Here is a 16,556-nt window from a genome sequence, read left to right as displayed (position 1 = left end):
CACGCACAGTAATACAATATACTATATACACTCCACAGAGTAATACAATATACTATATACACCCCACACACACTAATACAATATACTGTATACACTCCACACAGTAATACACAATGCTGTATACACTCCACAGAGTAATACACAATACTATATACACTCCACACAGTAATACACAATACTATATACACTCCACGCACAGTAATACAATATACTGTATACACCCCACAGAGTAATACACAATACTATATACACTTCACACACAGTAATACAATATACTGTATACACCCACACAGTAATACAATATACTGTATACACTCCACGCACAGTAATACACAATGCTGTACACACTCCACACAGTAATACAATATACTGTATACACTCCACGCACACACATGCTGTAATACAATATACTGTATACACTCCACGCACAGTAATACACAATGCTGTACACACTCCACACAGTAATACAATATACTGTATACACTCCACGCACAGTAATACACACTACTATATACACTCCACACAGTAATACAATATACTGTATACACTCCACGCACAGTAATACACAATACTATATACACCCACGCACAGTAATACAATATACTGTATACACTCCACAGAGTAATACACAATACTATATACACCCCACAAACAGTAATACAATATACTGTTTACACCCACACACAATACTATATAACTACACAGTAATACAATATACTGTATACACTCCACGCACAGTAATACAATATACTGTATACACTCCACGCACAGTAATACACAATACTATATACACTCCACACAGTAATACAATATACTGTATACACTCCACACAGTAATACAATATACTGTATACACCCCACACAGTAATACACAATACTGTATACACTCCACAGTAATACAATATACTGTATACACTCCACACACTAATCCACAATACTGTATACACTCCACGCACAGTAATACACAATACTATATAAACTGTATACACCCCACAGAGTAATACAATATACTGTATACACTCCACACAGTAATACAATATACTGTATACACTCCACGCACAGTAATACAATATACTGTATACACCCCACACACTAATACACAATACTGTATACACCCACACACAGTAATACACAATACTATATGCACTCCACACAGTAATACAATATACTGTATACCCACACAGTAATACAATATACTGTATACACCCCACACACTAATACACAATACTATATACACCCACACACAGTAATACAATATACTGTATACACTCCACACACTAATCCACAATACTGTATACACTCCACGCACACAGTAATACACAATACTATATAAACTCCACACAGTAATACAATATACTGTATACACCCCACAGAGTAATACAATATACTGTATACACTCCACGCACAGTGATACAATATACTGTATACACTCCACGCACAGTAATACAATATACTGTATACACTCCACACACTAATACACAATACTGTATACACTCCACACACAGTAATACACAATACTATATGCACTCCACAGTAATACACAATGCTGTATACAACCCACACAGACTAATACACAATACTTTATACACCCCACACAGTAATACAATATACTGTATACACCCCACACAGTAATACACAATGCTGTATACACCCCACACAGTAATACACAATACTGTATACACCCCACACAGTAATACACAATGCTGTATACACCCCACACAGTAATACAATATGCTGTATACACCCCACACAGTAATACACAATGCTGTATACACCCCACACAGTAATACACAATGCTGTATACACCCACACACAGTAATACAATATACTGTATACACCCCACACACTAATACACAATGCTGTATACACCCCACACACAGTAATACACAATACTATATACACTCCACGCACAGTAATACAATATACTGTATACACCCCACACAGTAATACAATATACTGTATACAACCCACACAGTAATACACAATGCCGTATACACCCCACACAGTAATACACAATACTATATACACTACACACACTAATACACAATGCTGTATACACCCCACACACACTAATACACAATGCTGTATACACTCCACGCACAGTAATACAATATACTGTATACACCCCACACACTAATACACAATGCTGTATACAACCCACACAGACTAATACACAATACTGTATACACCCCACACACACTAATACACAATGCTGTATACACCCCACACAGTAATACACAATGCTGTATACACCCCACACAGTAATACAATATGCTGTATACACCCCACACAGTAATACACAATGCTGTATACACTCCACACACTAATACACAATGCTGTATACAACCCACACAGACTAATACACAATGCTGTATACACCCCACACAGTAATACAATATACTGTATACACCCCACACAGTAATACACAATGCTGTATACACCCCCACACAGTAATACAATATACTGTATACACCCCACACAGTAATACACAATGCTGTATACACCCCACACAGTAATACAATATGCTGTATACACTCCACGCACAGTAATACAATATACTGTATACACCCCACACACTAATACACAATGCTGTATACACCCCACACAGTAATACAATATACTGTATACACCCCACACAGTAATACACAATGCTGTATACACCCCACACAGTAATACACAATGCTGTATACACCCCCACACAGTAATACAATATACTGTATACACCCCACACACTAATACACAATGCTGTATACACCCCCACACAGTAATACACAATGCTGTATACACTCCACGCACAGTAATACAAATACTGTATACACCCCACACAGTAATACAACAACTGTATACACCCCACACAGTAATACACAATGCTGTATACACCCCACACAGTAATACACAATACTATATACACTACACACACTAATACACAATGCTGTATACACCCCACACACACTAATACACAATGCTGTATACACCCCACACAGTAATACAAAATACTGTATACACCCCACACACACTAATACACAATGCTGTATACACCCCACACAGTAATACACAATGCTGTATACACCCCACACAGTAATACAATATACTGTATACACCCCACACAGTAATACACAATGCTGTATACACCCCCAGACACAGTAATACACAATGCTGTATACACCCCACACAGTAATACACAATGCTGTATACACCCCACACAGTAATACACAATGCTGTATACACCCCACACAGTAATACACAATGCTGTATACACCCCACACAGTAATACACAATGGTGTATACACCCCACACAGTAATACACAAAACTATATACACTACACACAGTAATACACAATGCTGTATACACCCCACACAGTAATACACAATGGTGTATACACCCCACACAGTAATACACAAAACTATATACACTACACACACTAATACACAATAGTGTATACACCCACACACACTAATACACAATGCTGTATACACTCCACACACACTAATACACAATGCTGTATACAACCCACACACACTAATACACAATACTGTATACACCCCACACACACTAATACACAATGTTGTATACACCCCACACACACTAATACACAATAATGAATACACCCACACACACTAATACACAATACTGTATACACCCCACACACACTAATACACAGTACTGTATACACCCCACACACACTAATACACAATAGTGTATACACTCCACACACACTAATACACAATACTGTATACACTCCACACACACTAATACACAATACTGTATACACTCCACACACACTAATACACAATACTGTATACACTCCACACACACTAATACACAATACTGTATACACTCCACACACACTAATACACACTAATACACAATACACAATGCTGTATACACCCCACACACACGAATACACAATGCTGTATACACTACACACACTAATACACAATGTTGTATACACCCCACACAGTAAGACACAATACTGTATACACTCCACACACACACTAATACACAATACTGTATACACTCCACACACACTTTACACAATACTGTATACACCACACACAGTAATACACAATACTGTATACACCCCACACACAGTAATACACAATACTGTATACACTCCACACACACTAATACACAATGCTGTATACACCCTACACACACTAATACACAATGCTGTATACACCCCACACACTAATACACAATGCTGTTTACACCCCACACACACAAATACACAATGCTGTATACACCCCACACACACTAATACACAATACTGTATACACTTCACACACACTAATACACAATACTGTATACACTCACAACACACTGATACACAATGCTGTATACACCCCACACACATTAATACACAATGCTGTATACACCCCACACACAATAATGTATACACCCCCCCACACACACTAATGCACAATACAATACTATATATACACCCACACACACTAATACACAATACTGTATACACTCCACACACACTAATACACAATACTGTATACACTCCACACACACTAATACACAATACTGTATACACCCCACACAGTAAAACACAATATTGTATACACCCCACACACACTAATATACAATGTTGTATACACCCCACACAGTAAGACACAATACTGTATACACTCCACACACACACTAATACACAATACTGTATACACTCCACACACACTTTACACAATACTGTATACACCCCACACAGTAATACACAATACTGTATACACCCCACACACAGTAATACACAATACTGTATACACTCCACACACACTAATACACAATGCTGTATACACCCCACACACACAAATACACAATGCTGTATACACCCCGCACAGTAATACACAATACTGTATACACTCCACACACACTAATACACAATGCTGTATACACCCCACACACACAAATACACAATGCTGTATACACCCTGCACAGTAATACACAATACTGCATACACTACACACACTAATACACAATACTGTATACACCCCAAACACACAAATACAAAATGCTGTATAAACCCCACACACACAAATACACAAGCCTGTATACACTCCACACACACTAATACACAATGCTGTATACACCCCACACACATTAATACGCAATACTGTATACACTCCACACACACTAATACACAATACTGTATACACCTGTCACGACGTTCTTCGTTTGTCGAAAGAGAGTCGGACCAAAATGCAGCGTGTTGGTTACTCATGTTTTTAATGGAACAAATGACGATACACGAAATAACTTATAAATACAAAACAACAAACGGAACGTGAAAAAACCTATACAGCCTGTCTTGTGAACACTAAGACAGAGACAGGAACAATCACCCACGAAATACAAAGTGAAACCCTGGCTACCTAAATACGGTTCCCAATCAGAGACGACGAGAATCACCTGACTCTGATTGGGAACCGCCACAGGCAGCCAAGCCTACACAACACCCCTACTCAGCCGCAATCCCAAATACTACAAAAACCCCACTATGAAATACAACAACATAAACCCATGTCACACCCTGGCCTGACCAACTAATTAACGAAAACACAAAATACTGAGACCAAGGCGTGACAACACCCAACACACTAATACACAATACTGTATACACCCCACACACTAATACACAATACTGTATACACCCAACACACACTGACTCACAATGCTGTATACACCCCACACACACTAATACACAATGCTGTATACACCCCACACACACTAATAAACAATATTGTATACACCCCACACACACTAATACACAATACTGTATACACTCCACACACACTAATACACAATGCTGTATACACCCCACACACACAAATACACAATGCTGTATACACCCTGCACAGTAATACACAATACTGCATACAATACACACACTAATACACAATACTGTATACACCCCAAACACACAAATACAAAATGCTGTATAAACCCCACACACACAAATACACAATCCTGTATACACTCCACACACACTAATACACAATACTGTATACACTCCACACACACTAATACACAATGCTGTATACACCCCACACACACTAATACACAATGCTGTATACACCCCACACAGTAATACACAATGCTGTATACACCCCACACACACTAATACACAATACTGTATACAACGCACACAGTAATACACAAAATTGTATACACCCGAAACACAGTAATACACAATACTGTATACACTCCACACACACTAATACACAATACTGTATACACTCCACACACACTATTACACAATACTGTATACACCCCACACAGTAATACACAATACTGTATACACCCCACACACAGTAATACACAATACTGTATACACTCCACACACACTAATACACAATGCTGTATACACACCACACACACTAATACACAATGCTGTATACACCCCACACACACGAATACACAATGCTGTATACACTACACACACTAATACACAATGTTCTATACACTTCACACACACTAATACATAATACTGTATACACCCCACACAGTAATACACAAAACTGTATACACCCCACACACACTAAAACACAATGCTGTATACACCCCACACACTAATACACAAAGCTGTATACACTCCACACACACTAATACACAATACTGTATACACCCCATACACACTAATACACAATGCTGTATACACCCCACACACACTAATACACAATACTGTATACACTCCACACACTAATACACAATACTGTATACACCCTACACACACGAAATACACAATGCTGCATACACCCTACACACACTAATACACAATACTGTATACACCCTACACACACTAAAACACAATGCTGTATACACCCCACACACAAATACACAAAGCTGTATACACTCCACACACACTGACACACAATACTGTATACACCCTACACACACTAATACACAATGCTGTATACACTCCACACACTAATACACAATACTGTATACACTCCACACACACTAATACACAATACTGTATACACCCCACACACTAATACACAATGCTGTATACACCCCACACACACAAATACACAATACTGTATACACTCCACACACACTAATACACAATGCTGTATACACACCACACACACTAATACACAATGCTGTATACACCCCACACACGAATACACAATGCTGTATACACTACACACACTAATACACAATGTTGTATACATCACACACACTAATACACAATACTGTATACACCCCACACAGTAATACACAAAACTGTATACACCCCACACACACTAATACACAATGCTGTATACACTCCACACACTAATACACAAAGCTGTATACACTCCACACACACTAATACACAATACTGTATACACCCCACACACACTAATACACAATGCTGTATACACCCCACACACACTAATACACAATACTGTATACACTCCACACACTAATACACAATACTGTATACACCCTACACACACAATACACAATGCTGCATACACCCTACACACACTAATACACAATACTGTATACACCCTACACACACTAAAACACAATGCTGTATACACCCCACACACAAATACACAAAGCTGTATACTCCACACACACTGACACACAATACTGTATACACCCTACACACACTAATACACAATGCTGTATACACCCACACACTAATACACAATACTGTATACACCCCACACACTAATACACAATACTGTATACACCCCACACACACTAATACACAATGCTGTATACACTCCACACACACTAATACACAATACTGTATACACTCCACACACACTAATACACAATTCTGTATACACCCCACACACAGTAATACACAATACTGTATACACCCAAAACACAGTAATACACAATACTGTATACACTCCCACACACACTAATACACAATACTGTATACACTCCACACACACTATTACACAATACGGTATACACCCCACACAGTAATACACAATACTGTATACACCCCACACACAGTAATACACAATACTGTATACACTCCACACACACTAATACACAATGCTGTATACACACCACACACACTAATACACAATGCTGTATACACCCCACACACACGAATACACAATGCTGTATACACTACACACACTAATACACAATGTTCTATACACTTCACACACACTAATACACAATACTGTATACACCCCACACAGTAATACACAAAACTGTATACACCCCACACACACTAAAACACAATGCTGTATACACCCCACACACTAATACACAAAGCTGTATACACTCCACACACACTAATACACAATACTGTATACACCCCATACACACTAATACACAATGCTGTATACACCCCACACACACTAATACACAATACTGTATACACTCCACACACTAATACACAATACTGTATACACCCTACACACACGAAATACACAATGCTGCATACACCCTACACACACTAATACACAATACTGTATACACCCTACACACACTAAAACACAATGCTGTATACACCCCACACACAAATACACAAAGCTGTATACACTCCACACACACTGACACACAATACTGTATACACCCTACACACACTAATACACAATGCTGTATACACTCCACACACTAATACACAATACTGTATACACTCCACACACACTAATACACAATACTGTATACACTCCACACACACTAATACACAATGCTGTATACACCCCACACACACTAATACACAATACTGTATACACTCCACACACACTAATACACAATGTATACACCCCACACTGTAATACACTCCACACACACTAATACACAATACTGTATACACTCCACACACACTAATACACAATTCTGTATACACCCCACACACACTAATACACAATACTGTATACACCCAAAACACAGTAATACACAATGTTGTATACACTCACACACACTACACTAATACACAATACTGTATACACCCCACACAGTAATACACTATATACACATAAAACACAATGCTGTATACACACACACACACAAAGTATACACTCCACACACACTAATACACAATACTGTATACACCCCCCACACACAGTAATACACAATACTGTATACACTCCACACACTAATACACAATACACTAATACACAATGCTGTATACACCCCACTAATACACACTAATACACACTAAAACACAATGCTGTATACACCCCCACACAAATACACAAAGCTGAATGACACACAATATGTACACCCTACACACACTAATACACAATGCTGTATACACTCCACACACACTAATACACAATGCTGTATACACCCACACACACTAATACACAATACTGTATACACACCCACACTAATACACAAAACTGTATACACCCCACACACACTAAAACACAATGCTGTATACACCCCACACACTAATACACAAAGCTGTATACACTCCACACACACTAATACACAATACTGTATACACCCCATACACACTAATACACAATGCTGTATACACTCCACACACTAATACACAAAGCTGTATACACTCCACACACACTAATACACAATACTGTATACACCCCACACACACTAATACACAATGCTGTATACACACACCACAAACACACTAATACACAATACTGTATACACTCACACACACACTAATACACAATACTGTATACACTCCACACACACTAATACACAATACTACACCCCACACACACTATACACTCCACACACACTAATACACAATGCTGTATACACCCCACACACACAAATACACAATGCTGTATACACTCCACACACAATAATACACAATACTGTATACACTCCACACACACTAATACACAATTCTGTATACACCCCACACACACTAATACACAATACTGTATACACTCCACACACACTAATACACAATACTGTATACACCCCACACACACTAATACACACTACTGTATATACTCCACACACACTAATACACAATACTGTATACACTCCACACACACTAATACACAACACTGTATACACCCTACACACACAAAATACACAATGCCATATGCACTATACACCACACACACACACACACACACACACACACACACACACACACACACACACACACACACACACACACACACACACACACACACACACACACACACACACACACATACTAATATACCATACTGTATACACCACACACACACACTTAAACAACATACTCCATACACCACACACACACTAATACACCATACTGTATACACCATACACACTCTAATAAACCATACTGTATACACCACACATACTCTAATACACCATACTCTGTATAGATGCACACACACAAACTGAACACGAACATTTGAAGTCAGAAGTTTACATGCACCTTAACCAAAAGAAAAAAATAATATCATTTTTTCACAATTCCTGACATTTAATCCTAGTAAAAATTCCCTATCTTAGGTCAGTTAGGAGCACCACTTTATTTTAAGAATGTGAAATAATAGTAGAGAGAATAATACTAGAATAATAGTAGAGAGAATGATTTATTTCAGCTTTTATTTCTTTCATCACATTCCCAGTGGGTCAGAGGTTTACATACACTCAATTAATATTTGGTAGCATTGCATTTAAATTGTTTAACTTGGGTCAAACGTTTTGGGTAGCCTTCCACAAGCTTCCCACAATAAGTTACTCCTGACAGAGCTGGTGTAACTGAGTCAGGTTTGTAGGCCTCCTTGCTTGCACATGCTTTTTCAGTTCTGCCCACAAATGTTCTATAGGATTGAGGTCAGGGCTTTGTGATGGCCAGTCCAATACCTTGATTTTGTTGTCCTTAAATCATTTTGCCACAACTTTGGAAGTATGCTTGTGGTCATTGTCCATTTGGAAGACCCATTTGCGACCAAGCTTTAACTTCCTGACTGATGTCTTGAGATGTGGATTCAATATATCCACATCATTTTCTTTCCTCATGGTTTCCTTTCTTTCCTCCATCTATTTTGTGAAGTGCACCAGTCCCTCCTGCAGCAAAACACCCCCACAACATGATGCTGCCACCCCAGTGCTTCACGATTGGGATGGTGTTCTTCGGCTTGCAAGCCTCCCCCTTTTTCCTCCAAACATAACGATGGTCATTATGGCCAAACAGTTATATTTTTGTTTCATCAGACAAGAGGACATTTCTCCAAAAACTACAATCTTTGTCCCCATGTGTAGTTGCAAACCGTAGTCTTGGTTTTTTATGGCGGTTTTGGAGCAGTGGCTTCTTCCTTGCTGAGCGGCCTTTCAGGTTATGTCGATATAGGACTTGTTTAACTGTCCTGTGTGGCTCAGTCGGTAGAGCATGGCGCTTGCAACGCCAAGCGTCGTGGGTTCGATTCCCGCTGGGGCCACCCATATGTAAAAGTAGTGGCCCCAGCCGACTTGTAAGTCGCTTTGGACAAAAGCGTCTGCTAAATGGGATATATTATATTATTATTATAGATACTTTTGTACCTGTTTCCTCCAACATCTTCACAAGGTCCTTTGCTGTTGTTCTGGGATTGATTTGCATTTAGTACGTTCATCTCTAGGAGACAGAAAACGTCTCCTTCCTTAGCGGTATGACGGCTGCGTTGTCCCATGGTGTTTATACTTGTGTACTGTTGTTTGTACAGATGAAAGTGGTACCTTCAGTCATTTGTAAATTGCTCCCAAGGATGAACCAGACTTGTGGAGGCCTACAATTATTTTTCTGAGGTCTTGGCTGGTTTATTTTGATTTTCCCATGATGTCAAGCAAAGAGGCACTGAGTTTGAAGGTAAGCCTTGAAATACATCCTCAGGTACACCTCCAATTGACCCAGATGATGTCAATTAGCCTATCAGAAGTTTCTAAAGCCAGGACATAATTTTCGGGAAGGCACAGTCAACTTAGTGTATGTAAACTTCTGACCCACTGGAATTGTGATACTGAGAATTATAAGTGAAATAAATAATCTGTCTGTTGACAATTGTTGAAAAAATGACTTGTCACTCACAAAGTAGATGTCCTAACCGACTTGCCAAAACTATAGTTTGTTAACAAGATATTTGTGGAGTGGTTGAAAAACGAGTTTTAATGACTCCAACCTAAGTGTATGTCAACTTCCTTCTTCAGCTGTGACTGCATGTACAATTACCAAATGCAGTCTTACCTCTGGTTCATTTCATATGCAGCACCTGATCAACGCTATGGAAGAATACTGTTCTTTCGCTTGTGTCGTCTTTTTCTCACATTGTTCTTTTTCCTTTCTCTCCTACTGCTGTACATAGATGTATGTAAGTATCTCTCTCACCTAATAGCCTGAGGTTGGCTAACACACCCACACGTCTTCTAAGATACTGTATTACCCTTGTGGATGTTTGCAACTTAAACTGATGTTATGGAATGTGTATTTGTGAGTGTGCTTGTTTCCTCCCCAGGTGTTCTGTGAGGTGGAGGTGAAGAAGCTGTGTCTGTCTCAGGCTAATGCTGACCTGGCTGAGGCCGCAGACAAACTAGAAGCCATTAGGAAGAAACTAGCTGTGGGTGTCTCTCTCTCTCTCTCTCTCTCTCTCTCTCTCTCTCTCTCTCTCTCTCCCCCACACATTTTCCCTTAACTGTGTGTTTGTGCGTCCGTGCGCGTGTGTAGGAGTTGGACTGTAGTCTGGATACCCTGACTGCTGCGTTTAAGAAGGCCACCTCTGAGAAGCTTCGCTGTCAGGACGAGGTCAACCACACCAACAAAACCATCGAACTGGCCAATCGCCTCGTCAAAGGACTCGAGGTGAGGAGCTGGCTGACCAATAACAGCTCGGTTAGTTTGTTGTCATGCTACTTCGGAAAGTTTCCAAACATTAACAGTACGTTTTATCCACTGGTGGATAATGTGTGTGTTTCAGTCAGAGAATGTGCGTTGGGCCCACTCTGTAGCCGGGTACCATGAGCAGGAGGAGACTCTGTGTGGAGACATTCTGCTGACTGCAGCCTTCATCTCCTACGCCGGATCCTTCTCTAAGAAGTACCGCAGAGAACTACTGGAGAACCTCTGGATGCCCTTCCTACGTGGCCAGAAGGTCCTTCTCTCCTCTCATCTATTACTCTCTCTCTCTTATGCTCCCCCTCTCCTATTCCCCTCCCCCTCTCAGATCCCCAGCCCCATGACAGAGGGGTTAAATCCAGTGTGTATGCTAACACACCTCTCCTCCTCTCGTCTCCTCGCCCTCTCAGATCCCCATCCCCATGACAGAGGGGTTAAATCCAGTGTGTATGCTAACACACCTCTCCTCCTCTCGTCTCCTCCCTCTCTCAGATCCCCATCCCCATGACAGAGGGGTTAAATCCAGTGTGTATGCTAACACACCTCTCCTCCTCTCGTCTCCTCGCCCTCTCAGATCCCCATCCCCATGACAGAGGGGTTAAATCCAGTGTGTATGCTAACACACCTCTCCTCCTCTCGTCTCCTCCCTCTCTCAGATCCCCATCCCCATGACGGAGGGGTTAGATCCAGTGTGTATGCTGACTGATGATGCTACCGTGGCTCAGTGGAACAATGAGGGGTTGCCGGGAGACAAGATGTCCACTCAGAACGCCACCATCCTCACCAACTGTGAGCGTAGAGAATGTTTTATACTTTCTACACCTTTATGTCCATGCTACAGATGTAAGTTCTTAATTTGATCACACTGTGGCAGGAGAATATTCCTGCAATTTGAGGTTTAACAGGGCTTCTGAAGTTTGTAATTTCCACTTAGAAATTTCAGACTTGATTCTCCCTTACAGAAATGTCCATGAATTATGTTAACTCACATATCCTGTTGCCGCAGGATTATGCTGTAGCAAACTGGCTCAAATTAAGATCCTACATCTGTAAATGTATTGCAATTGTAACATGTTCCTCCTTTGTGTGCGCCCAGGTGAACGCTGGCCACTGCTTATTGACCCCCAATTGCAGGGCATCAAGTGGATCAAGATTCGTTATGGCAACAGCCTCAAGGTGGTCAGCCTGGGAGAGAAAGGGTGAGATTGCTCTCCTCTCCTCTGTGTCATCCCTCCATCCTACTCTCCCCTCTCCTGAATGGATCTCCCTAATAGATGTATCTGTTAAGCTTGCGCTCTCTTCAGGTATGTTTGATGTGTTCTACCTAAAGCCCATTTCCCCAGGTATGTGGATGTGATAGAGCAGGCTGTTGTGACTGGAGACACTGTTCTCATAGAGAATCTGGAGGAGTCCATCGACCCTGTCATAGACCCTCTACTGGGACGACACACGATCAAGAAGGGCAGGTAACATACACACACACACACTCACACACACACACACACACACACTCACAAACACACACACACACACACACACACACACACACACACACACACACACAGACACACAGACACACAGACACACAGACACACACACACACACACAGACACACACACACACACACACACACACACACACACACACCACATCATCATCCTCCTCTCTCCCTCTCTCTCCCAGTTGTATAAAGGTGGGGGATAAAGAGTGTTTCTTCCACCCAGCGTTCAGGCTGATCCTCCACACTAAGCTGGCTAACCCCCACTATAAGCCTGAGATCCAGGCCCAGACCACCCTCATCAACTTCACTGTTACAAGAGACGGCCTGGAGGACCAGCTGCTGGCTCAGGTGGTCAATCTGGAGAGGCCCGACCTCGAGCACCTCAAGGTGGGATAGATGGCTATGTCCCCTGTCCTTCCTGGCTCTCTCAGCCTCTTCCTTCTTGACCTCACATGGTCACAAAATGACACTTGAAGTTTGGTTGTGTTCGGTTCCTGCATAGTCGTGGTCTTGTATAGCTCAGACAGAGAGTAGGGTGTTTGTAACACCAGGGTCGTGGGTTTGATTCCCGGGGCCACCCACATGTTGCGAAATGATTTATTTTAGTAAAGTTTGTTTGTTATGTTGCGGTTGTATTGTGGTTGTATAACAGTTGCATAACAGCTGTGTAACGGTTGTGTTGTGTTGTGGTTGTATAACGGTTGTGTTGTGGTTGCATAACGGTTGTGTTGTGGTTGCATAACGGTTGTATAACGGTTGTGTCGCGGTTGCAGAGTGACCTGACCAAGCAGCAGAACCTGTTCAAGATAGAGCTGAAGCTGTTGGAGGACGAGCTGCTGGGCCGTCTCTCTGCTGCTGAGAGCAACTTCCTAGGAGACAACGTCCTGGTGGAGAAACTAGAGACCACCAAACACACGGCCGCGGAGATCGAGATGAAGGTGAGACAGAGGTTTAAGGATAAAGGAAGAGAACTTAGACAGACTGCATAGCCAAATCGCTTGGTCCTGATTGCTAATATGCTGTTTTGGAACGTAGGTTCTGGAGGCGAAGGTGAACGAGGTGAAGATCAACGAGGCCAGAGAACACTACCGCCCCGTAGCAGTCAGATCCTCTCTGCTGTACTTCATCATGAACGACCTCAACAAGATCAACCCCATGTACCAGTTCAGCCTCAAGGTTACCAACAGCACTTTTTTATTTCATTTAACCTTTATTTCTACAGGTAAATCAAGACCTGTCCAAATGGACCAGTACAGACCAGTTAACGACCAGATGACAGCGTTCTAGCTTATCTAGGCTTGTCTTTGTCTTTCACTGTCTCCCTTCCTGTAGGCGTTTAACGTGGTGTTCCACAAGGCGGTGGAGCAGGCAGAGGTGTGTGAGGACGTGAGGAGCAGAGTCAACACTCTAATAGACGGCATCACCTACTCCACCTTCAACTACATCAGCAGAGGCCTGTTTGAGAGAGACAAACTCACCTTCACCGCTCAACTCGCCTTCCAGGTGTGTCTGTGTGGGGGGGTGTTGGTGTCTCTCTGTGTGTGTCTGTGTGTTAGTACTAATAGTGTGTTCCCTGTTCCCCAGTTGTTACTGATGAGTAAGGAGATAGACGTACGAGAACTAGACTTCCTGCTCCGCTTCAACATCGACCACAGCTACATCTGTCCTGTAGACTTCCTCTCCAACCAGGCCTGGAGCGCCATCAAGGTACACACACACACACACACACGCGCCCGCGCACACACACACACACACACACACACACACACACACACACACACACACACACACACACACACACACACACAGTATCAAACACAAACATACACACACACACACTTACAACCATGTATTTCCCCTCCTCTAGACAATGAGTTTCACTGATGAGTTTCGCGGTTTGGACCGGGACATCGAGGGATCACCTAAACGCTGGAAAAAGGTGGTAGAGTCCGAGTGTCCGGAGAAAGAGAAGTTTCCTCAGGAGTGGAAAGCAAAAAGTTCCCTGCAGAAACTCATTATGATGAGAGCCCTGAGACCTGATAGGATGACTTACGCTGTCAGGTGACCGCACGCCAACAATACCCACCACCTCCCTACACACAGTGGATGGTTGAGGGACATACAACGTACCTTAGCTGGCCTCCTGTCCTTTTTACTCCTTACTGACGCTTTCTCTCCCTCTTCTCTCCCTCGCTTCTTCTCTACCTCCTCTCCCTCTCCTCTCCCTCTCCTCCCTCTCTTCTCTCCCTCTCCTCTCCCTCTTCTCTACCTCTCCTCTCCTCTACCTCTCCCTCTCCTCTCCTTCTT

General features: G+C 41.6%; 1 protein-coding gene across 1 annotated transcript in view; it reads left to right on the top strand.

The window, feature by feature from the left end:
- The window catches only part of LOC135558267 (dynein axonemal heavy chain 11-like), a 108,612-nt gene that overhangs the window by 68,051 nt on the left and 24,005 nt on the right, over positions 1-16,556 (top strand). The window contains 13 exon segments of the mRNA XM_064991985.1: positions 11,502-11,529; positions 12,372-12,473; positions 12,581-12,715; positions 12,831-13,004; positions 13,405-13,537; positions 13,845-13,947; positions 14,092-14,214; positions 14,432-14,636; positions 15,023-15,187; positions 15,285-15,425; positions 15,582-15,752; positions 15,834-15,956; positions 16,117-16,310. Of these exon segments, the coding sequence (XP_064848057.1) occupies positions 11,502-11,529; positions 12,372-12,473; positions 12,581-12,715; positions 12,831-13,004; positions 13,405-13,537; positions 13,845-13,947; positions 14,092-14,214; positions 14,432-14,636; positions 15,023-15,187; positions 15,285-15,425; positions 15,582-15,752; positions 15,834-15,956; positions 16,117-16,310 (1,797 nt within the window).

The sequence above is a fragment of the Oncorhynchus masou genome, chromosome 17, assembly GCF_036934945.1.
Source record: "Oncorhynchus masou masou isolate Uvic2021 chromosome 17, UVic_Omas_1.1, whole genome shotgun sequence".
Classification (NCBI taxonomy): Eukaryota; Metazoa; Chordata; class Actinopteri; order Salmoniformes; family Salmonidae; genus Oncorhynchus; species Oncorhynchus masou.
Note: the sequence above shows the minus strand (reverse complement) of the source record. Positions and strands in the feature narration are given on the sequence as shown.